The 26,066-nt window shown below is 46.7% G+C and overlaps 1 protein-coding gene across 3 annotated transcripts in view; it reads right to left on the reverse strand.

Annotated features, from left to right (window-relative positions):
* VPS8 (VPS8 subunit of CORVET complex) overlaps positions 1-26,066 on the reverse strand; it is a 1,496,959-nt gene that overhangs the window by 608,449 nt on the left and 862,444 nt on the right. For all 3 annotated transcript variants that reach the window (XM_069225817.1, XM_069225815.1, XM_069225816.1), the window contains exons 33-34: positions 24,723-24,812; positions 23,119-23,165 (exon numbers count right to left, since the gene is read on the reverse strand). In XM_069225817.1, the coding sequence (XP_069081918.1) occupies positions 23,119-23,165; positions 24,723-24,812 (137 nt within the window). The remainder of the gene's footprint in view (positions 1-23,118; positions 23,166-24,722; positions 24,813-26,066) is intronic.

A 26,066-nucleotide genomic window follows, 5' to 3' on the forward strand; every position in this document is an offset into this window, starting at 1 on the left:
CCGGGTCTCGGTCTGGGCCCCTTCTATTGTCTCTTCTGGTTCTTTGGTATGCAAGTGTGTATCCAGGTCCGTGCCCAGCCAGCCACAGCTATCTCCGTCCCATCCTCCCAGGACCCCGTTCCAGGACATTGGGTGCCTCCTCTTTCTCCTCTGCCGTGACCTCTGGTCCTTTCTAGATGCTGTGCCATCTCTGTTATATCGCCCTCCCTTTCCCACTTAACCCGTTCCCATGCCTGTTGTCTCTCCCTCCTCCTCTAAGGTTGGTCCCTCTCTCCTCGTCATACGCTCCCATTTCATCAGGATTTCCTCCCAGGTAGGTGCTACGGGGGTCTGGCGGAGGCCTCGTGCCTCTTCGCTTTTCAGGACCTGTAGCTCTGCCCTATCCAACTTCGTCACATCCTGTCTCCAAATTTGCAATGAGGGGCACTTGGGCGATTTCCATCCCATTGTGATCAACCTCCTGTAAAGGACCAGGGCTAAGTCCAAGAAACGGCCCCTCCCTTTCCCACGTGAGAGTCCCGTTCCGAGTCCCAGCAAGCACACCGTTGGGGTCACAGTCAGTTCCACATCGAATAATCTATTCAGGTCGGTCAGTACCGTACCCCAGCCCTGCTGGAGTTCCGGGCATCTCCATAACATGTGATACAAGTCTCCGTCTGCGTCATCGCATCTGGGGCATGTCCTTGGGGCACTGCCATAAGCGATGTGGAGTAAGGTACGTCCTATGAATGTAATTAAACTGGATGTATCTTAGTCGTGTATTTCGAGAGACCGTCCGCGGGTACACCAGCACTCTATTCCATTCCGTGTCTGTTAGGTCCCTGTTAACTGTCCTCTCCCATTTCTCCCTCTGGGATTGAAGTGGGTCTAGTGAGTCCTCATTTTGGGCCCGGTACAGATTAGTAATGAGGTGGGTATCATCCCCAGATATTAATAGGTGGTGTAATACCCGGTGGGTAGTGGGCTCTGCGTTGATCGTCCGCCAGTGTTCCCTCAAGATATGTATTAACTTCTGGTATAACAGGAACTGCCCGTGCGGAATTCTACTACCTGCCACCAGGTCGGCGAAGGGTCTCAGTACCTCATCCCGGAATAGGTCCCCCACCGTCTCCACTCCCGCTTTTTTCCAGGCTCCTAGTCCAGTACCCACAAAGCTCCCCTCTCCCTGCTCCAACATCAGTGCCGACAGTGGCAGGGCAGGCGAGTAGGACGGTCCTACTCCCACCCACTTCATGCATCTCTTCCAGCACGCCGCGGCAACCCTCGTCATTAGGCTGTCTGTTTGGCGCCCCACCCGCCGGCTTATCATGTGTGCAATAATCCGGTCCATGCCCTTCTCGCCATCTGCAGTGCATCTGTCCAGATGACCTTTTCCAGCAAACCACTTGGATACCCACTGCAGTTGGGACGCCAGATAATAGGTTTCAAAATCTGGTACTCCTAGGCCCCCCGAGTGAGCAGGTCTGCAAAGGATGGAGTGCGATGTGTGTCTACGGCCTTCGTCCCATATGAGTTCCCTAAGCAGAGTGTTCAATTCGTGAAACCACACCGCTGGGATAAGCAGTGGTAAGTTAGCAAAATAATAAAGGAGGCGGGGTAGCATGATCATCTTGGATAGTGCTATTCTGGCCATTATAGATAACTTCAAAGAACGCCAGAACCCGACAGAAGCCTGCAAAGAGCGAAGTGCCCTGTCGATATTACCGTCCCGCAGGAACGCCATTCATGGAACACCTGTATCCCCAGGTACTTAAAGGTGCGTGGTGCCCAAACCACGTCCTCTGGGCATGTGGAGGGACGCTCACAGCTCGGCAGCACAGGGAAGACACATTTTTTGCCCCTGTTGAGGCGTAGTCCCGACGGGGTTCCAAAATGTTCTAAGTTCCCTAGGGCCCAGGGGAGTCCAGACTCTCCATCTCTGAGGTAAATGAGAATGTCGTCAGCGTATAACGAGATAACATGCACTGACTGTCCCCATTCCACACCCCTATCCACTCCGTCGCCCCGCATCTTGGCAGCTAGTGGTTGGGCGAATAACAGTGGGGACAGAGGGCAACCCTGTCTTGTTCCCCTATATATAGGGTAAGTCTCAGATACCATCCTGCCCGTCCTAACCCTTGCTAGTGAAGCCGCATATAATAGGTCCATGCATTTTGCCCATCCGTAGCATCACCTCCCTCAGGTAGTCCCACCTCACCGAGTCAAAGGCTTTCTCAAAGTCCACTGCTAGTAACACTCCCGACGGGGGTTTCTCCTCTCTGGGCATATGTAAGATGGCGAATAGGCGCCTGAGGTTCAGGGAGGTACTGCGGTTCGGGACAAATCCGTTCTGGTCTGCATGCACTAAGGTGGGTATGCAGCGAAGCAGGCGGTTTGCCAATATCTTGCTGAGGATTTTAAAATCGCTGTTCAGCATCGATAGGGGGTGGAAATCAGTCACCGAGGCCTCCCTTACTTTCAGTTTGGGCAGAGGGACCACCAATGCCTCCCTAAGCGAGTCAGGCAACATGCCGCGATGCAATGCCTCCGTGTACATCTCCACCAGCTGGGGGGTCAACAACGTCACATACTTTTTGTAAAAGTCCATTGGGAGGCCATCTGTACCAGGCGTCTTCCCGGGAGCCAGCTGCGAGATGGCCTCCTGCATCTCTTCCCCTGTCACTGGCCCTCCCAATCTGTCACCTTCCTCGTGCGTCAGAGTAGCCAGGGGGAGTTGATGTAAGTAATTATCAAGTTCCTCTGTCCTGAGCTTGCCCAGGCTCCTGTACAGATGAGTATAATATTCTTTAAATGTATCATTTATAGGGCCCGGCTTGCATCTTCGTTACCCCTCCCTGTCTCACACACTCGTGATGGGCTCACTCTCCCCACCCGGCCGCACCAGCCACGCCAGCACCAGCCACGCCAGCATCCTGCCTGATCTACCCTCAGATTGCAGTGAGGCTAAATATTTTTGCATGTTGTGGCAGCGAAGTTGTTCTTCGACCTGAGAGTGAGATCTCCTCGCCCGGGCATATTCCTCCTGTTCCTGTGCCTCCCCACCCCTGCTTCGTTCCCCCTCATGTATTATCTGCTGAAGTCTGATCAGCTCCCATTCCAGTGATCTTCTCACCCCTACCGTTTGTCCTAGACAGTAACCCCTCATCACTACTTTAAGCGTTTCCCATTCCGTTGACTTTGAAGGGGTAGATCCCTTATTAATTTTAATATGGTCAGCCAGATGTAAACGGAGGGCCTCTCTGTATGTCTGATCTTCTAGTGAGGCCGGGGTCAGTCTCCACGCTGGGATGGGGGGCCTGCTTTCGGTCACTCTCCACGTAAGCAGTAAGGGATTATGGTCCGACAAGGTACGCCCCAAATATTCAGAGTGGGTCACTCCCTGCACCAAGTTTGCTGTGCACACCACCCTGTCTATCCTGGTGTGCATACGATGGAGACCAGAGTAATATGAATAGTCTTTGTCGTAAGGGTGCTGTTCTCTCCATACGTCTACTAAGCCCCAGGACCCCAACCACTCTCTGTTTTTTGGCTACCTTATGTGTTGCTGCCCCTGGCAACGGCGGGGAGGAACGGTCCAAGTCAATGTCTAGTATGCTGTTAAAGTCTCCACCTATTAATAATTCTCCTGTCTGTTGTCAGGTAAGGTGATTCGATAGACTCGTTATGAAGGGGGCCTGATCCTGATTGGGAGCGTAGATACTACTCAGAACAATCGGGGTGCCGTGAAGCTTCCCATCCACTATTACAAATCTGCCCTCCCGGTCTATGTCAGTTGATACTACCTCAAAGGGGACCCCAGCACGGACCCAAATTAGCACACCCCTTGCATACGCAGAGTATTCCATGGCAAACACCTGTCCTCTCCACCTGCGTCTCAACTTCTCTGCTTCTCCTGTGGCTAGGTGGGTCTCTTGTAGCATTGCCACCTGAATACCCCTTCTCTTTAGATAGGATAATATTCTGTGCCTTTTGACTATTGACCCCATACCCCGTATATTCCACATTAAGAGGCTATACTCTGCCATGCTGGTGTATCAAGAATATTACGGTCTGCCCACCCCACCCCGGTGGCCTGTCCCCCCCTTGATCTAATCGCGCACCTTACACCCTTTAACCACATCTGCCCCAGCACCATCAAAACTTGTAAACTTAGAACCCAACTCCCCCTCCCAGGGCGCCTCTCGAACTGTAGGTTGCACAGAAAATTGTGCAACTGTGCACCGTATTCAACAGTTTATATACGTTCTCGCCAGTCTGACGGTATGGACGAGAATCCGGATGTGGGGGGGCGTGCTTGGAGGGGCCTCAGGCTCGTGCAAGTCTCCTCGTCTCGGGGTCATCTTATTTGCTCTGTTATCCGAGTTCATCTGCTGTCTGCGGGGTTACCCTCGGGGTCCGCTCGTTGCAGCCCGAGCCCTACGCGGAGGACACAGCCGTGTCATCCGAATCTTCTCCAGAGCCCTCCGGGTGGGACGCCTCCCCGCTCATGGCGGCCGCTGCCTCCAGGGACGCTTTCTTTCCTTTCTCCCTCTGTGCTTGGGTTGGCGCTGCACGGTAGCGGTTTCTGTTCTGTCGTCTTCCTGGGCCTCCGTGGGATTCGCTATCGACTCGGGTTTCTCTTGTGCGCTGTTCTGACCGAACTCCACGTGCTTCCAGCCACTCCCATGCCTCCTCCGGGGACTGGAAGAAAATAGACTGGCACTCCTTGATCACCCTCAGCCTGACCGGAAAGAGGAGCGAGTACTGGATCCCCTCTCACCTAAGGGCCATCTTGACCGCTAGGAATGAGGCACGTTTGGTCTGGACTTCGAGTGTAAATTCCGGGAACAGCGTAGCCTCTCCGTTCGCCACCTTAAATGGGCCGACTCTCTAGCCCTCTGTAGCAGGGTGTCCCTGTCCTTGTAGTGTAGCAGCCTAGCAACCACCACACGGGGCGGCCTGCCCGGAGCCAAGGGCTCGAGGGCACCCGGTGCGCCCGTTCCAATGTGAAGAAAGGGGTCAGCCGGTCCGGTGCCACGACTGTGCGCAGCCATTCCTCGAGGAATCCCACCATGTTTGTGCCCTCCGCCCCCTCTGGGAGGCCAACCACCCGCACGTTGTTCCTTCGATTCCGTCCCTCCGCGTCCTCCGCTCTCTGCTCCAGTCTCTTCATTCTGTCCGTTAGGTTCATCACCGTGGCTGTTAGATCCTTTTTGTTTTGGTGCTATATCCGCTAGGGCGCACTCCGTCTCTTTAACTCTGTCGGCCAATTTTTGGTGATCCGCCCTCAAGAGTCCTACCTCGACTGCAACTTGGTTGATGTCGCGCTGTAACATTGATTTTGTGTCTTCGATTGCACCCAGGATTTTGTCCAGGGTGTCCTGGACTTTAGATTGCGTGGGGTCCTGTGAGTCTCCGCCCTGGCGCTCCACTGACAGTGCGCGTTCCATTATTTTATTTTTGTACCGGTTCTTGGGGGACATCGCAAGTACGGGACTTCGTTTCCGTAGGGTCTGTGCAAGGAATTGTCTGCCACTTCGGATCCACCTCCGTCCGCTGCTTTTGGTGATAACGCTGTCTCACCTTCCTTACCACGATGCAGTTTTCACGGCCACTCCGGGACAGGTCTCCAGCCGACTACTTGCCCATCTGGGTCGAGCGGTTCACCATGGCCTGGTTGCATCCGTCCCCCTCAGCCAGTTCAATAACCCAAGCCGCAGCTTCCGGCCTCCTCACACCCCAAGTCCCGGTGGTGGTCAGGTCTCTCTAATCTGTGTTTCACCAGGAGCTGCAGTGCCTGTCCCCGTGTGGCACGGGCAATGGGGTCGCGCCCCCCCTGCTGATCACTGTGTGGGCCATGGTCCTCTTCTCCAATCAGTGTCTGGGAACACTCTGACCGGCCTCTCTGGTTTTTATTTTTTTATTTTTATTATTGTTATTTATGTATTTCCAGCGCAGCGCCCCCTATGTTTCCTGGGGGTTAACGCAGCTGCCGCTGTTTTGCGCTGCTCTCCCGCACAGCGCGGGGCCTTGCTTGAACCCCTGGGGCCTAGCCCTCCTCACCGCTCTCTCGTTGGTGCTGTGCGCGGGGAAGCCTCGGTTTCCCTTGCGCCGCGCCGGCGCGCGGCTGCAAGCGGCTGGCCTCCCCGCTCTTCCGGAAGCGCTTCTGGACCCTCCTGGTGGGTCCCAGGGTGGCTGGGACTGCCTCCGCCTCACTCGGCAGTCCAGTCTGTTCGCGCTCGGGCGCGCCCAGGCACCTCCGCCCCCGGTCTCCGGGGCGAGCACCAGGCCGCCGGCATCCTTTGTCTCTGCCGCTGCCGGGATCCTCTCTCGGGCGGCCGAGATGGGCTCCCCTGCTCTCCGCCGAGCCCCCGGTGCCACGCCAGCCGCAGTCCGCACAGGGAGCCCCGAGATCGGGCCTTAAATGACGGATGTTTCGTGGGCCCCTCCCGAGCTGAGGTTTTATGCTGCCGCCATCTTCGGCTGCGCAGCCACGTCCCCTCGAGGCTCAAGTGTTTTAATGGTGATTCCCTGTCCCACTCCCTACTCCTGTTACCAATAGTGGTTGTTCCCCATTCACTACTGGCAATATCTAGGGTATGCCCCACTAGCAGTCTGAGTCTCAAGAGTCCACTTTGACTCTAAGTAAAGGACAACAGTGTTCCAAGGCTGCAGCCAGGGACGTCGTCAATCCCCCCTCCACTTTAGGAGCTACAGTGGTGATGGAGTTCTTGATGGGCCTCCTCTGTCTACAACTTGTCAGACAAAAACTCATAATTAATGTGAAATGGTGAGTGGGTGAGAGAGTGAATGAAATGATGGATGGGTGAGTGAAAGCGTGGATAAGTACACAGATGGCTGGATCAATGAGTAAAATAATGAAATTAAGGATGGATGAGTGAAAGAATGGATGGATTAGTGAAAGGGACGGTGGATGGATGGATTGGTGGAGTGAATGGGTGGATGGAGGAGTGAAACAAAAGGGTGGGTCAATGGATGAGCAAAAGGTTGGATAGATTAGTAAAAGGATGGAGATATTATTTGTGAACCCCCAATTTTAGCAGCTAGAGCGAGTGTGGAGTTCTCTCCAACTTGGCAAAAAAAGGTGAATGGGTGAGTGAAAGGATGGATGTGTGAGTGAAAGGGTTGATGATGGGTGTAGGTAAGTAGGATCATTCTGACATGGTTGCCCCCACTTTTTGCCTGGTGTCTGGACTGTAGTACACTGTGATCCTGCTAACCAGGACTCCAGTGTCAGTGTTCCTTCCCCTAAATTTGGTTGGTAAGTATCTCTTACACCTCACAACTGGCATGCTGTTGTCTCCTGTAGGTCCATAATATATGGTACTTAGGCACCCAGGGCCAGGGGATTGGTACACCAGGGGTCCCCCATGGGCTGCAGCATGTAATATGCCATCCACGGGGGCCCATGCAAACTGTGTCTACAGGCCTGCCATTGCAGACTATATGACATGCTGCATGCACCTTTCACCCCAGGTGTAAGGTTTACCTGGTATTGCGGTCACTGCACTTTTACTCTATAAGTCACCCCTAAGGCAGGCCCTTCAGCTCAAGGATAGGGTGCACGGTTCTAAGTGTGAGGGTACTCCTGCACAAGCAAAGGCACTCCTACAAACCCCAAACTCAATTTCCTGGGCTTTGGAAGTGCGGGAAACCATTCTCTAAGGTATCTAGTGGACACTGGCTAGACGAGATGTCAAACAACATAATAGTTTTCTCTGAACCTAGGCATGTTTGGTATCAAACATGTTGGAATCAAAGAACTACACTGGTTCCAGTGCTTGTTGCATGATATCATGTACTTTGGAGGTTCCTTAAAGCTATGGTTCCCAAACTTTTGACTTCTGTGGACCCCCACTCTATCATTACTGGAACCTCACTGAATCGTTTTTGGGACCCGGGGACCCCCCCCCCCCACTGAGTCAATACTGAAAGCTGGGGACCTAATCTGTTAATATTATTTAATTTTCTAAAAGGTCGTGAACCCCAGGGGTCCCCGACCACAGGTTGGGAACCACTGCCTTAGAGGATCCCCCATGTCTGCCTGTTCAGCCTTGCAAGGTCTGCGTGCAAGCCAGTGCTGCCAACGACCCCACACACTGTTCTGCCCTCCTGCTGCTGAGCTTAACACAGGCATGGGAAGGGAGAACAAAGATTTTCCTTTAGAGGAGAGGTGTAACCCTTTCTCCTTTAGAAATAGGTGTCTCTGGGCTAAGGTGGGGGTGCTCCTGAGTGCCACTATACTTATTTGAAGGGCACATTTGGTGCGCTTCTCCTAAAACCAGTTTCTTCCAGTGCAGGAGCCCCCAGGCTCCCACTCTGGTCCAAAACACACAAAGGAAAGGGGAATTACTACTCGTCTGTCCAGCTCCTCACCTTGGGAGGTGCCCTGAGCTCTTCCAGGTGGCCACTTGATTCTGTCATCTTGGAAACTGGGTGGGCTGAGGCCCCTGGGAGCAGCTGACTGGTCAGTCCAGCTGAGTAATATCCCTGACTGCCCCCCATAACCCCCACCCACCAATAGGTTGGTCACTGCAGTCATTGTCCAACCCCCTTCCAGGGTTATTTAAGGGCTCCCCTGAGAGTGGGACTCTAGATTTGATTTCACAACTTCTTCTGTGACATGGACACTGGAGCCTGCTGCTGGACTTCACCGGGAACCAAGGCTGCAACTACAAATGGTAGGAGGGCTCCTACTGTAACTTTGTCCCCGAGCATTGCAAGGACCATGCAACTTCCATGGCTGTGCATCCTCCAGAGTCACAAGGACTTCTCCCTTCGAGTGAAGGAGTCACTACACTGCAACTGCATCTACAATCGGTTTTTGGATCCTGTTGTCCAATGGACTCCTCAAGGCTCTGCAACACAGGTGGTGGTTCTTTGACTCTTCAGAGCTCTCATCTGTCTTCTTTGTAACTGGGAAGACGTTGGTCCCTCATTGGAGCCTGGTGGACAGAACCCGTGTGCACTGCGTCTGTTGTCATCACCAAGCCTTGCTCAGACCTCCTAGCTCCAAGAAGCCCCATCGTCAAGCCTCACATAGCACCAAGAATGACGTCCTCTCTGCAACCCCTGCAACGTGGGCATTCATCTTTGTTGTGTTGCTGAGGGCTCCTCACGACTCCCTGTGCCTGCTGCCAGAGGGTCCTTCTGGGGTCTCCTTCAATTCTTGCTGGCTCTCCCCACTGTGGAGTGCCGGCCCTGACTCACCTACAAAGGTTGAGTCCCTCACACCTTGCTGGTCCTCATTACTGCAAGTCTTCTTGCAACACTTTTCTTGCATTTGCCAAGGATTGTTGGTGGTCCTGCTGACCACTGACCCCTCTGCATGTGACAACCGGCGTGGGACAGTTCGTGGACAACTCCTGGGATCCATCTGCATCACCTGGAAGCCACAGCTACATCTTCACGAAAACCTTTACACAAAGAAATCATCCACAAGAAGGGTGGGAATTGCCCTTGGACACCCTATGGGTGTCTCCGGGTGGTCTGGACTCTGTCCCGTCTTTCCACACCTAGGTTCCACTGACCTGGTCCATGGGTCACTGTAGCAGATGGACAGCTGAGGTCCCCATTGGTTTCAACTGGAGACTCTGACCTGCCTTCACCCCTATGCATCGGGGCTCCCTGGTGTAGGCACTCCACTTCTCTGGTTATCCACAGGTGGTGGCACTCTTGAACCTTCCTTGTTTCAATGGGTTTCGGTGGGGTCCTCTGGGAAGGGTCAGTTTTCAACCTTTTCCTAACCGCGACTTACCCAATGTTATCCTATGGGACACCCAACATTAGTTAAAACTTCTGCACCAGAGACTCCGGGGAATACCTGCTACTTACCTCTAGTGTTTTAGTACTTTCTCAGTCCTTAGGGTAGTTGTGTATCAGTCTTGGTTAGCTGTGCCTTTTCTTACCTATTTTTTTAGTATATGGTTTAGCCACCCTTAGGGGCCCATGTTATTATATGTTTGTATCTATCTGTTCTGAAGCACATTTTTGTGTGTTTATACCACCAGTTAGGAGATATACCAGAGTTAGCTTAGTGCCTGTGTGCGTGAATAAATAATATAATACTTTATTTTTTCAACACTTGGTGTGATTCTTTCGTATATGTAATCATTGACTGACTGTGGTTATTGCAATTGCTTTACACCCACTCTGATAAGGTTTAGCTGCTCACCACAGCTACCCTCTTCGAGAGCTTTGGTTATCGGAAGGCCTCTTACACTATCACTAAGGGTTGCCTGGACTAAGTGCAGGGTGCATCACCTTTAGGTGTCCACCAAATACTGAGCCAGCCGTCTACAATGGGTGAGTGAAGGGTGGATGTATGACTAGATGGATAAAAGTATGAATGAGTGAAAGGTTGGATGCAAGGATGGAAGAGTAGAAGAATGGATGGCTGAGTGAACGGGAGGGTGGATGGATGAAAGGATGGGTAAGTGTAAGGGTGGATGGATGATGAGAGAAAGGATGGATAGACTGATGGATGAGTGAGGGAAATGATTGATGGATGAGTGAAAAAGGGAGTGGATGGATGATCAGAGGGTGGATGGATGGATGAGTGAGTGAAAGGCTGAGTTAAACAGAGGGTGGAAAGATGAATGGGTGGTACAAGTGAAAGGGATGATGGGCGGATTGATGGAGTGAAAGGGTGGATGGATGAGAGAAAGAATGGATGAGTGAAAGGTATGCATGTGTGAAAGGGACGGTGGTGGATGAAAGGACGACTGAAAGAACAGGTGGATGAGTGAAAGGGAGGATGGATGGATGAGTGAATGTTTGGATGGATGAGTGAAAGGGTAAAAGGACAGCTGGGTGGAAGACGGGAAGGAAGAGTGAAAGTGTGGATGGGTGGATGAGTAAAAGGGAGGACGGGTGGGGTGAAAGGTAGATGGACGATAGAATAATGACTGAAAGGATGAGTGGATGAGTGAAAGGGTGTTTGGAGAGATGGATGCGTGAAAAGATGGATGGATGGGTTTGATAGATAGGTTTAGAGGTGGATGGGCGGGTGTACAAAATGGTGAAAGACTGAAGGATGAATGGATGACAGAATGTAAAGGTGAAATTGTGAATATCAGCAGGTGGATGGCAGGATGAACGGATAGATGATAGGATGGAAGAAACAATAGAGCTATTCTTGGGAGGGTTGTGAAGACATGGAGAGAGAGAGAGAGCGCATGCGTACTATGTTACTTAACCAGCGTGTGTGTGATGTTACTTACTCAGTAGACATCTGAACGTGGCATGTAGTGCTGTAGATTCACATGCTTTGCATAAATCCGCCATCTAGTGTTGGGCTCGGAGTGTTACAAGTTGTTTTTCTTCGAAGAAGCTTTTTCGAGTCACGAGATCGAGTGGATCAATATTTTTGGGTTGACAGTAATATATAAAACATTTCCATTTAGCTGCATAACACTGTCTGGTTGTAAGTTTGCGTGCTTCTTTTAGGATGTCCATACATTCTGCTGGAAGCTGTAGATATCCAAACTCTATGACCTCAGGAGCCAAATCGCCAGGTTGAGCATACTGGGATTGGGATGCCCAATTTGACCTTTGTTTTGAGTCAATAGGTCCCAGTCCATTTAGGAGCTTGTGATGTGGTACTACAGACAGATCCAACAGTGCTGTGTACCAGTGTTGACATGCCCATGTGAGAGCTATGAGTAGTGAAGGAGGTGTGATGGATCTTGTTAACCAGAAATGGAACAAGTGGGAGAGAGGGAAAAGCGTAAGCAAATATGCCTGACCAATTGATTCATAGAGCATTGCCCTTGGATCGAGGGTGTGGGTACCTGTATGCAAAATGTGGACATTTTGCATTTTCACTTGTTGCGAAGAGGTCTATGTCTGGGGTTCCCCACATGCAGAAGTGCTGTTGAATCACCTGTAGGTGAATCTCCCATTCATGTATTTGTTGCTGCGTCCTGCTTAAGAAGTCCGCTAGTTGGTTGGGTATCCCTGCTAGTAGTTGGATGTGATTGTGAATTGCCCATTTCCAAATTGTCTGTGCTAGAAGGGACAATTAAGATGAGTGTGCCCCCCCTGTTTTTGCAGATAATATATTGTGGTCATGTTGTCTGACCTTATCAACACTGTTTTGTGCGTGATCTGTGGCTGGAAAGCTTTGAGTGCTAGGAACACTGCTAGCAATTCCAAATAGTTTATGCGAAAAGTCTGCTGAATTGAGTCCCATTCCCCTTGTATGGTAAGGTTGTTGAGATGGGCTCCCCAATTTATCATTGATGCATCGGTTGTGATTATGGTCTGTGGCACAGGGTTCTGAAATGGCCACCCTTTTGATAAGTTGGTATGATTCCACCATTAGAGATATGAGATTGTGGAAAGCTTGAATTATCTGTGGGTTTGGGTATGCTAGTGCTGATTGAGTGTTCAGAATTGCTCCCAGATATGGCTGTATTTGCGCTGGTTGGAGATTAGATTTATTGTAATTGATTGTGAGCCCTACACTGTGTGGGGTACCCACTGTGTACTGTGTGTGCTGCTGACAGGTTTGAATGGTGCTGGCTTTTATGAGCCAGTCATCCAGATAGGGAAGCCATGTATATGTTTCCTTCTGAGGTATGCTGCAACCACTGCGAGGCATTTGGTGAATACCCTTGGTGCTGCTGTTACTCCAAAGCCTAGTACTTTGAACAGGTAGTGCTTGCCTGCTTTAACAAATCGTAGAAATTTGCGATGTGCTGGATGTATGGGAATGTGGAAGTAAGCATCTTTTAGATCTAATGCTGTCATGTAGTCTTGTCTTTGTAGCAGGGGTATGACGTCCTGAAGAATGACCATGTGGAAATGCACTGACAGGATGTACTGATTGAGTGGTCTGAGATCCAGGATTGGTCTGAGAGTACCATCCTGTTTTGGTATAAGGAGGTATAAAGAATATAGAGTTTTCTTCGAACGGAAGGATCAACACGCTTCACAGCTTTCTTCTCTGTGACCCGGAGAAAGACAGAGGTTGCACACGAGTGTCCGTTGGTGTATGGGAACTTGGCGAGACACCAGGGGCAAAAGCGAAACGGAATCTGCTCCATCAGCCTGACATTGTTCGACAACTACAAGTCGAAGTAGGCCCAAGAAGGGGTCGCCTGAAAAGGGGATTTAATCGACCCAGACGATTACAATAGGATCTAATGAAAGTGAGAAAACGCAATCGAAATCTATACTGATGTTTATAGAAAGAAAAGAGAAGTTCAGATAGTACCGAACAGAGATCTAACAGAGCAAGAGGAAACACGTCCAAACCCAACGGCGGAAAGAAAACAATCTAACAAAGGACTCAATGTCCATGCACACTATCACCAAAAGGAGTCACCACTCGATCTTGTGACTCGAAAAAGCTTCTTCGAAGAAAAACAACTTGTAACACTCCAAGCCCAACACTAGATGGAGGACTTATGCAATGCATGTGTATCTGCAGCTATACACGCCATCGAACACACATATATATATATATATATATATATATATATATATATATATATATATATAAAGATAGATATACACAAAAGTAATGCGTTACTCAACACAACAATAAACACTGAAGAAAACTGATGCATTCCTTAAACGAGATTACAAATGATTGCTGATTTATCCTTGAATTCATATTTTGCATTTTGTTATATTATTTCAGTGACAGCAATTTCCACGTAATCCTCTAGATTACTTTAATGTGTTGTCATAATGATTTTCTATTCTCTACTTGGGATTAACCAGACACCCTAAAGGCAGGTCCAGAACAGGAGGATGCTCCTTCTCCTACCTCGCCACCACCACCTGGAACGCCCTACCCATCCACATCAGACAAACCCCCTCCCTCTCCAGCTTCACAAAGGAACTGAAGACATGGCTTTTTTAATCCACCTATGGTACACGCTACATTCCCACCCCACCCCCTCCGCCCCCCAGCGCCTTCAGACCCTAACAGGTGAGTAGCTGCACTTTATAAACCCTGATTGATTGATTTATCCTCTAACCAATAGCTGTGCATGCAGAAACAAGTATTTCTCCAGTAAACACACAGATGAATCTTCAGAAAAGCACATAAAGCATGACTTTCGCGAGACTGCTGCCCTGATGCTCGGAGACAACCCTGGTCAGCTCACTTTTTGGGATCAAAATGTTATAAAAATATTCATGAATCCATCCTTCTTCTTCCTTTAAGTAAAAGTTGATTCACTATGTAGATATTAGTCAAAGCACTAGCCATGCGCCTCATCAGAGTGATTCAATCACTAATTAATTTGGGTCAATCAACGTTATGCACCATAGAAGTACTGCCCTTAATCACTGACACCTCCAAGGGGTGCTGAGACAATCAGCAAACCTGCAGGGTCAGGCACTAGTGCTGGCATGAAGTGCCAGAGTGACAGTCGACACAGTGGAATGGGACTATATGTTTGAGGAAATGGCTAAGTTTGGCACTGGCCCAATTTTTTTTAAACTGGGCTAGACTCCTCTATGCTGCAACCCGATGGCGCAGGTTAGGGTGGATTGCAGCCAATCCATAGAATTTAGACTTCAGAGAGGTACAATGCAGGGCTTCCCCCTATCAGTTTTTGCTTGGCGCTTGAACCTTTGGCAGTATGGATCTATCAAGATCCACTGGTCAGAGGTCTCCACTGGAAGGGGCAATGGGAAGACAAAATATATTATGCAGATGATATGCTGCTCTTTGTGGCTGACCCGGAGTCATCTCTGGCTAGATTGATGCAGATCATCACAAATTTTGGTAAATACTCAGGTCATACCATAAACTGGCACAAGTCCCTTTTGTACCCGCTAAAGGGCCAGGTCCCGCAGCTGCTGTCTAACTGTGCAGTAACGGTGGCAACCATGGGTTTCTGTTATTTGGGGATATATATCACAGCATATACTAGCCTCTTTTTCCAGAAGAACCTAGCCCTGCAACGAGACAGCCTACCATGAAATGTGAAACACTGGAGGTCATTGGCACTCTTGTTGATGGGTAGGCCATCACTGCTCAAAATGATGTGTCTACCCTGCTTTCTATAGGACCTGCAAAATATCTCTTATGAGGTCCAAGGATAGTACTTTAAGGTGATTGAGGGAGAAATCCGGTCAGTGCTGTGGAATGGAGGCCCGGCACGAATAGCACTACCCCTACTAATGAGGGGTTGGTACAATGGGAGCACAGCAATGGCAGGTATCCAGAAATACTACTGGATGACACAATTGAGCACGATTAATCACTGGGCCTTCCCCCCACTTATGAAACCTGTGTTGTATACGGATAAGTCTGTGTTGGGACCATGTGGGTTCTTGAGAGCTCTTGAGAGTACTGCATAGGGGGCAAGGTGGGGAGACTTGGCGGACCCCACGTGATCCGTCGTGCAACTATAGCACAAGGTCACAACATTCCTGGAGTGGAAAAACAAAGTAATGTAGCAGAAACTTTAGTGGTGTCCCTCATGTCAGAGAATTCATTTATATATGACTGTTTATGCATTATGTTATTCAAAGTACTAATGGTTTGCTTGTAAAGTGATGCACTGAGAAGAGGTGCTAGTGTGCATGTACTCTAGACTAGAAGCTTAAACTCCTGTGGTATTGAAGTTGAACTTAATGCTAGAAGGACATAACTAAAACTATGTCATAAGCGAGACTCTACCAGCATGTACTGAAATTATATTGAATTTTTAATGATTAAGGATTTAAATACGTGTGCAAAAATTGATAAATGTAGTTCCAGCTTGTGTTGACTGAAATGTATTGACAGAGTCTCTCCATTTAAGGTTATTGTAATCTGAATATTAATGAAAAATTATTAATGAAGAATTAACAGTATGCATATTAAAATGTGCTTTATTTAATGTAATAATGTGCTGTATTTATTCACTTGCATTAGCCTAAGTGAGGCCTGTTGGACCCTTTTTCTCGTGACTGTGCAAAGAATGCTGATTCATTTCCTGCATGTGAACTTTTGTTTTCAGACTTCGTTCCCATGGGAAGACTAGCTTTGGTAATAGACCTCTATTGTTTAGACATAGAGAGAACGTATGATAATGTCCTTGAGTGTAGAACATCCTGAACATCTTACTGAGACTGTATACAATTGTTTCAAACTCATGTGGAGCTACATGGAAGGATGATGTTCCCATGTCTGACTTGTTAAGAAATATCAATGCTACAACTTGGAGTTGTGTGATCGATTTCTATTGGATGATACCCCTTCAACATCACATGGACTGTTACCTTTACCTTTGGCGAATTAGACTGTCGTATGAACTTTGACATTTCGTTGGCCAGTTGGACTTTGGTCAGATCATCAGATTTTCCCTTAGTCAGCAGATCACCAGATGCCAAGAACCTTTGCTGAAGAACCCTACATGCAGAGCCCCTTGGGGAGGTATCCTCTTCTTTGCTTTACTCCTTTGAGATGCCCCATGAGACTTAGAGATTTTTCCCCATCTCCTTACAGAAGACTCTTGATCATGCTGATGCTTTCATTTTTTTACCTGTCTTTTACCCTTCTTAATTAGTAATCTGTTGCCTGATATTACCTTTTTCCAAATTATTTTTGCTCCTTTTTGTCTTTTGCCTGTATGTGCTCCGCCCCACACATGTTCTTCCCTGATTTGTCTGACTGTAGGGTTTCCTCTTGCCCAACTCAATCATAATGTTGCTTACAAAGGCTGAGCAATGCTTAATTTCTGTATCACAAATATTTCTGTTGATGTTTTTTACTCATAGTGAATGCTTAGTTATACTGATGTTAGCTCTTTAACCTTTTTTCGTCGCCTTAGGCATTCTTTGGTGATCTTGTATCTTTATAATTGTGTCTCATGAGTGGTCTATATAACTTTGAGCTTATGCTTGTGATAAAACCCCTTAACTTTATTCTTGACTGGAGTTTTCCTTGTATGGCCACATTGATCATACTGCGTAAATGTATTGGTTTGTATTGACATTGGGTTATTGGTGCATCCACATTTACTGGGTTCAAAGATTCATTGACATCGATGAGCATTGACTCTAGTGACAGAAGAAAATGCTCCAGGAAAGATTATGCACACAACTCCACTGTGGGATGCAGAAATTCTGGGGACACTGTGGAGCCAGCCATGATTTGACAAATGGGAACTCGTAGGACCTCCATAGTAGGTAGTATTTGGACTCAGAGCAGCATCGCTCCATGGTCAAACTTGCAACAAGAATATCAGTTGGCGTCCTCCAGAACCTAAAGGCAAATACAAATCTGACATGGTCCTAGAACAGTCCTACCAAGAGAAACAGACATTCAGGAATCCTTCCCCCTGGAGGATAGAATGTAGGACGAATTTATGCCCCAAAAAGGCCAAGCATCTGACTTAGAATACTTAATCATATGGCAGATGTTTAGTAACAGTTGTGGGAAAAGTGTGAGAAGGAGGTGGGAGTCTTTGAAGATGGAGAGTGGGAGGAGGCCCGGGCAGCTTCAATCAGCGTTTAGACTAACCCAGCTTTGGGTTCTACATTGATCCTACTATGTCCAAACAACGACAGTTAAGATGGGAAGGACGGGCATGCAAACTGTATACGTGGATGAGGACAGACAGGTACTTTCAAGTTATGGACTGCACAGTGCTGCAGGCCTACTGGGCTGCAGTGGTGAGGTGCCTGGAAGAGATAGGAGGGGAGGGAATTCAATGTATTCTGAACATTTGGGTGGGATACAGGCATTATCAGGGCACAGCGGATATGGATGACAATAGGTTTGGTAGTGGCCAAAAGAGATATTGTAAAGCTATGTAGAGCCAGCCAAGCCCCTGGCCTGGAGACATGGAAACATTATATTGATTGGTGCATGATGGTGGAGCGGGTGGCCTACGAGGGTAGAGGTTGGGGAGAAATCTGGAATACCTATAGAGGCCAAATATGTGGGAATATGGATTGACCTGAAGCAAAGTGATACATCCCAGAGACAATACAGGAGAATCGAACAATGAGTGACTGGTAGTGAGAGGGGTTGATGGGTGGGTCCGATGATGGTGTGAAGTATACGACTGTGCCGATTTTTACAGTCTATGGTTGCACCTATAATGTCAATAAAAAGATTTATAATAATAAAAAAAAACATGGAACACCCATGTAAAGCCGTAGTGGCTGTTTTCACTCATGTAGAACCACCTGTAAGGCCTGAGGTATTCAGAAGGGGCTTTCTTGATTGAGGCATAACACTGTTTGATGCAAAAAGCAATTCACCTTGATGAGGCATTTTCAGGAATGTCTTTCTTTGCACAAGCAAACCCATCAAACAGTGAATCTTCTACCCAGGACTCCACAGTCTTATCAATGTAGAAAATAAAGGTCCACCGCCAGTCAATGCAGTATAATCTTGACTTCTCTTTGGATGGATGCAGTGGGGAAAAGAATGTCAGGTGTGTGACAGACTCATTCCCCATGGTGAGAGGTGATAACTTTCGGAAGAATGGATGCATGGGTCCTACACATTAGCTTACCTTGAAAAAAGTTAGTGTATGGGGGCTGAACTGACAAGGCTGCAGCTTGTTGAAGATACTGCTTGAAGGGTCAAGAGGTTCGGGAAAGCAGGGGAGAGGCACAAAGGAAGCACGCAACAGAAAGGTCAGACCAAATTAAGGTTGCACTGCAACATAACAAAGGAAGCCGTACAAACATAAGCAAACGGAATTTTTAGAAACAGAACAACACAGGTGATCTGAATAATGAGGGCTGTTCAGGCAAATGAACAAAGATTGAAAGGGCTGGCATATAACTGGTAATTGTACTCACCTCAACAACCTGCCAGGTCTAAGAAACCATACACAAAAGCACATTAGACAGTATCACCTGTAGGGGATCAACTTGCTAGTATTGAAATCAGGCGACATATTTTGCCCAAAGGGCCGAATATACAGACTTGGTAGAGGGGCAGCAAGCAGCCAAAATATCAATGTATTTTGATGAAAAATGTTTTTGCTTAATCTCAATACATGGAGCTGTAGATTGTCGGCATATTGATGTGAAACCCAGCATTGCTACTGGGACAGCACATCCTCCCAAACAGTTAGACAAAATGGATGGCATATGCACAGAAAGAATTCAGGGTACCTAAGTTCCAAGCTTATTTGGGCCTATCAGAACAATATCTTTTCACCCAGGCCCAACGTTCCTCTTCACCTGCAGGATCAGAAGTAGATATGGAAAGCTGTACAGGAGGCAAAGCCCCACCAAAGGCAGAAAAAGCCTCCTAGAGACCCTCACCAGGGAACTCCAAAGTGCAAAACACTTGACACTGAGTGTTTTTGGAGGTGGCAAAAGGTGACGCTCCTAGTCAGTAAATTGGCACCTACTAAGAGTGTCAGCCATGAAGATAAGGAATGCCACCAGATGACGGACTGTCAAAGAAATCATTTGAAGTACAGGACAACACCACAACTTTGATGTGCCCAGACAAAGGGCCCTTGACCCCATGCCGCCCTCCCTGCTGCAGTACTAAATGGCAGTTGTACAGTCCATTAGCATGTGGACTGACATGCCCTTGACAGAAAGCACAACAGCCATTAGAACTAGAATAATGGCATGCAGCGACAGAACATAAATGTTATGGTGTTGCCCAACAGGAGACCAGAGGCATCTGATCTCCACTCTGTCCATGTGAGCTCCACAACTGAAAGGAAACGCATCTGTCCCCACTGTGACTTCCAAAACACATACAAGTATGCATCCTGCTGATCCAAGGACACCATCCAATTGCCAAGGCCAGCAGTAAAATGTGTCAGGGTTATCGTCTTAAACTTACACTTCTTTAGGAATAACTCAGAGGTCTAGGATCAGTCTCAAGCCCAGCCCTTCTTGTGGACCAAGAAGTAACACGAGTAAACAATATAATACATAAAGTCAGAAATCTGCATCTAGAAGTCTCCATAAGAAATAAAAACCTCTTTAGAAAAGATACTGGTCTACAGAACTCTGGGTGAAAACCGGGGGAATGTGAGGAGGGGTGTCCACAAAGGGAAGGACATTAACCAGCTGGAAGACCAATAGGTTGGACTTAATCAAGGGCCAGTGGGGTAAGGAGCATCTTAACTGGCTCCCTACTGGCCCAACATGATCAAGGGCCATTGCGCCAAGGAGTAACCTATTTGGTGTATCTGGATCCCTAATGGCCCCAGTTGCCTGAAATGATCCAAAGCTGCATCTGTCTTTCCTCCAAAAAGTTGGGCTCCATCAAAGGGCATAGTCGTTGATGATGCCAGTGAAGCACACCAGTCATGTCATCTGAGAATGTTGCTGGTGCCTACTGCACAAGCAACCAAGTCTGCGGTGCTCAGATGTGTATTTTCTGGCATCAGATTTCTGAAAAACCGACTATGAGGCCTATCCTGAGATTGGCACTGTCTGGACATTAAGAAACCTTGTTTACTTTTCCCATACTTCTTTTACAACGCGCTCCTCAACGTCATCTTTGTCCTACCTTACCAGAATGATCTGGACCAGAACACACTGCAGGACCTGGATCAGGACCGACCCCACTTTTCATGCTCAACCACATTGAATGTGGCTTCCCACTGCTTTATAGTTTTTGGGTGCATCATTGAGCATTTCTCAAAGGACTGAGTCGTGTTTCATGACAAGGCACCACAGGAAAACTTTCAGATCCGCAATGTACATCTGCTTATGGCAGGCACAATATGGTTTGAAACCGGTCATCTTCAGGGGTGTCATCCCTTCACTCTTGCCAAGAAATTATTTAAAAAAGTTTGCGTACCAGTTCCAAGTCGAAGGGAGCAGAGAAAGAGAAGCCAACATTAGCATGCAGGGTGGTTTGCTAAATGTGGCTCCATGTTATCACATCCGGAGGCAGGATGGAGTCCAAATAGAGGCCAATGGTGCTGTCCATCAGTGCACAGGGGGTTTTGCAAACGTTTTCTGGATCTAATCTGGCATCATCAGAGATTCACAAGGTGTGGGATCCGTGATTATAAGTATCCATAGGAAAAACAACGTACTAGACGACTCTCTGATGTCAGATCTTAAGGACATGTTAAAAGACTGCTTCCCTGTTAGCAGGCTATGAACTGGGTTTCTCCCAGGCTGAAAGCTTCACCTTGATCCGCCATTCATTGAAAGGCAAAAGTTGATCCAAAGTTTGAGTATGTATGCAGAGGTTTACATTTATGTACACTAGGGAGAAGGCATACTAAGGCCACTGTAGTTTCCTTCCCAACACATGAAAAAGATATACTGAAGGAAGGCCAGATAGGAAGAAAAAACAGATTGCAGGGAGATGTCAACCTCACTGGTACCCCAAAAATAGAATGTTATAGAGGTGCAACATTTCTATGTAATTATCTTTATGTTTATTGCTTTGAGGGAATTCCGCAGAAAACCCCAAAGCATCGCCATCAGACTGAAAGACATGAAAGATATTCTAGTCTTTTTCAGGCATTTCTTGTTGGCAGAAAAGGCTACAAACACTTTTGTCTTAGCTCTATGTAGAATGGGATCAGCCAAAAGCACCAGACAAAAAACTAGGGGCAAAATCCTGGTTTTGCCCAGGTGTCCCATCAGCATATCAGAAAAACAATGGCATAACAAAGGCCTCCGCAGCCCCCGCGGTTCACAGGGCCCCGAGCTCCAGGGGGGTCCCCTCAGCAAAGTGACCTGGCCTAAGAGCTCCGAAGTGAGTCCAGAGGGAGGGCCTCTCCATGTACTTTGCAGGGGGGCCCCCACAAGTTTTGTTGCGCAACTACAGAAAGTGCCTTGTTCAATGGGAGAAGAGGTTCATAACTTGTCTTTTTTGGATTAAGGACCTCTGTCAAGACATTTGTTTTGACCCCTTTTGTGGGTAAAGTGAGGCCCTTTAGCTCTGGCTCTCTCATGATCACAGCTGTGGAGGAGGCAGAGTCATCCGTTGATCACTGCAGAATCAGGGGTGGAAGGGAAAATATTCAGGCCACTGCCCTCTTGCAGGTCATGGAACACGTTTTCATCACCATAAATTTCATAATCAGGGTTATTATTATCAAACTGTTGAGATGCAGGAGTAAAGGCATGTAGGTTGCCTGTATGGACATGTCCTCTTATTTCATTAGTTCTTGGGATACATTTAGGTCATTCGCCTTGCTCTAGTGGAATGTTCAGAGTCAGTTGTTTTGGCCTGTGTCACTGCCCACATCTTGGTGGTGTCACTGTTTACTAAAAGAACAAGCTACTTACCTTCGGTAACAAATTATCTGGTAGAGCCATAGTCTAGTTGCAGATTCCTTACCTTAGAATTTCCCCCAGGCGTGATCTGGAGATTTTTCTTTGAGCAGTGCCCTTGCGCGCCGTCGGGTAGCATCGGTTGACTCTGCATCCTTCGTTTGCGTTGTGGTAGCAGTAATGACATCACAGTTGTAAACAGGCGCCACCCCAACGAGCTGACATCAGGTTTTCTCTTTCTGCACCAGCTTAAGTGCAGATCCAGAGAAGAGCTGCTCTCAGTGGGCTTTTTGACTGATTTTCTGACCCTTTTGTCAAGGTTTTTGACTACTTGGTGGTTCGAGATGTCTCCCGGTCTTTTCACCATGGAATTCTATTGCAGACTATATCTTTGTGGTATGTACACATTGCACACAACATTAAAACTGCACTGGGATGAATCCTTATGAAGAGGCAGGCACTGACACATACATGCACTTCTCCACTGGACCCACAAGATGTATCATACCCTATTTATATGCAATTGTCATCCAAGTCTATTACATAAATTGCTCATGTACATCAAAACAATAACTCTATGTATCACTGAACAGGGCGCAACATGACCTGTTTCGTGATACACATAACAAAATAAATATTTCACCTCAGTCTATTAAATAAAGGAAGAGAAACGACAAACAATAATGCCTACCAAAATACAAATGCACAGCACTATATTCAAATGGGTCAACGTATGGATATTAGCTGATCAATTATGGTTAAAACCCAGTCAAAACATTGCTATGTGGAGCTTAAAATCTGAATAAATCTGATCATAACTAGCAAATTCCATTCCATAACAACTTTACAGTCCTTGGACTTATAAAAATTTACCATCTGATGTCAAAAATAACCAAATTTACAAACATTGCTTCTTGAAAGACAATATCAACATACCTTGGATTAAGAAAGCTCCTCAGGAACTGAAAAAGGAGAAACGGGTCCTAAATAGAAAGGAAATCCCAATGTTAAGACAGTTTTCGTACAATAATATAAAACAAAATGACTCTTTAATGGCAAACAAAAGAGTGGCAAGGGGCATAAAAGATGAAAATACCACGCAGTAGACACTAACTTAACATCCAAGGGGTAGCATAAGGTTAAAATGAGTAAACTACTTCTTTACAAGGGGCATAACACAGGTATCTAATGTCATGAGTATGTGAATCTGCCTTCCACTGATGATGTAACCTAACCATCATTAAAAGATTTGTGCTACTGGACTAAGGTTGGGACAGCATGTTCAAAATATACAAGAACAACTCAGTCATCCAGTCCTGTGTGGCAAGTGCAACAGAATTGCTCTCCTGTTTTAACTTGTGGTAGCCCCATTATTACATTTGTGATTGGTGAAAGTTGAAGAGAATATCCAGAGGGAACATTATACATTGCAATGACCCTTTCACCAAACAATGCACAAGTCAAAGAATCACAATCGACTCAATAGAAATTAGTGATCATATGTATGGCACTATAAATCACCTTGGAAATCTCGCCTCAAAAAAAGATTGATTTTACAGTTTGCACAATAAGTCCTTCACCAACACCTCTCTAAGTTCAAACCACTAAGAAATTCACAACACTATACACATGGATTCTTTTGACATTACTTTGATACAACAATGCTGGCCTGAATTAATAAACAGGTGCTCTAAGATTCTAGAGGATGGATTCCTTTTGAGGCAAATTACATAATAATGTACAGTTTCCAACACTGGTATAATTCAGTGGCCTTCATATATGTCAATACCCCCTACTCCCCTTTCTCCTAACCTACACACCTGTGTTAAAATAAAATGCCCTGGACCGACAGCACTGAAGTAACCGGCTAAAATAGTGAACAAGGCTAAGCTCTAGGAAAGCAGGGCAAGAACTGTGTCCAATTGCGTACATGGCACAGGCAATAGCAGTGTTGAGGAACCTCCTAGTTAGAAACAGTGCTTTTGAAAACAAAAAGAACATGTAGAGCACGGGCAGCAGCAATGCTAGCTTACTTACAGATGGAACATGTTTTCAGGGACAGCAGAAAGACAAGTATGTGGCCAGACACCTAGTATGGTGCGTTCCTGGCCTGTAGTTAGGTCTGGAGGACAGAAACTTAAGAGTAATGCTTTCGGCATTCACAATCTATGGCTGAGAAAGGTTTGCAATATTTTGTGCATGTGTACTGAAAAACATTTTGTCAGGGAATTAGTGCCTTGTCAGAAGATAGATTTTTCAACCCTTCCTAGTTACATAGAATGAAAACCAGGCAGCAATACAAACACTTTCAAACCATGAAACATTAATCAAACGTGCCTATATGAAACAAATATAAGCCATCATGGTAAGCAAAAACAAAATCCTAGTAAAAATGACGAGCTAGCAAGTAGTTTGTTGTTCAAGAGTCAAGAAACAGGAGTGACATATACATCTGAAGTAGAATCACTATGGTATTGAAGAGAGGCAGTGAAGAAAATTAGACACATCACATTCATTTATCAATAAGTTCCATCATGTACCTGGATCTTTGTAATTACTGTTTCAAGTTGCTCACTGAAATGGATGGCAACCATGTCAGCAGCTTTGCATGGGTTCAAAGATACAAGGTCCTGAAAAAAGGATAACAAAGGTAAACATTTACTAGTTGTCTGTACTACTTAAAGCAGACAGCAAAGCGTGGCACATTCTTTGCATACATTTGTTATGAACTATTAGGTCGTCACTGACTTTAAATAAAATACTGTTTCTCAAGAATATTGACAAGTACTTAAAAAAATTGTTAAAATTACACAAGTGAACTCAAAAAGTTTCAGCAGTTGCTGTTCTTACGCGTTCTTAAGCACCAACTGAATAGCAAATGCATAGCACATTTGAGGCAGCAGTGGTTTCATTACCAAAGTATCTCCATATGCCCTAGCTAAATGGATTATAAGCAACATTCACAAGAGAAAAACAAGTTAATGACCTTAGTACAATATTCTTTCTGATGTATATGATTACGCAGAACAATTAACTATTTGAACCTATTCCCAGACGCCATACTGGACTGGAATGCTTTTCATTGCATTCACCTTCACTGGCGTCAGAGGAACTTTCAAGGTATTTTCATTGGAGTCTCACTGATCCACTGCAAGAGAAATGCTGATCACCATATAAAGCATAACATGTGCCAGAGATGCTAGTTACATCAATCAATGTTCCACAAACCTAAATACATAAGCACATAACAATACAGAGCACAAAACTAAACCATATCAGCATCGTTGTGTGTGTGTGTGGGGGGGGCGCTGTGTGTAAGCATGTAATATCAATTAGAAAAAACATTACAAACGTAAGTAACTTGTACTTCTAATGGTTATTGCAGATTTACCGACTTGAATTTTCCCGATACCCACCGTACCCCCCTATTAAAGGAGGAGGGGAGAGGATCAACCCAGGCCTAAAATGAAGATCAACTGCAAAATAGATCTATAAGAAAAGAATGACCAAAACATCACTTTTCCAAATGATACTGCCTTGAGAAAGAAAAGGGATGAACAAGCAGCAGCATTATAAGGAGAACAATTCCAACGTTTCGGCCGCACTCACCTAGGAATAAGATGAAGTTTGAAAGGCTTGGAAGGAGGCTACCCAAATAACTCATAAAAATGCTTCATTGCTAACGAGACCACCAAGAAAGTTTTGCTATACAACATTAAATCCAATATTTCTGCTGGCTCGGCTAACACATGAAAATACAGTGTAGGAAGCTAGCTCTGTATATACTATATCAAAATGAGATATAGTGTGCACAGACTCCAAGGGTGCCCCAGACGCTTAACAGAGGCTAAAGTAGATAATACTAATACTAATGCTCTCTTTTG

This window comes from Pleurodeles waltl, chromosome 3_1 (genome assembly GCF_031143425.1).
Source record: "Pleurodeles waltl isolate 20211129_DDA chromosome 3_1, aPleWal1.hap1.20221129, whole genome shotgun sequence".
NCBI lineage: Eukaryota > Metazoa > Chordata > Amphibia > Caudata > Salamandridae > Pleurodeles > Pleurodeles waltl.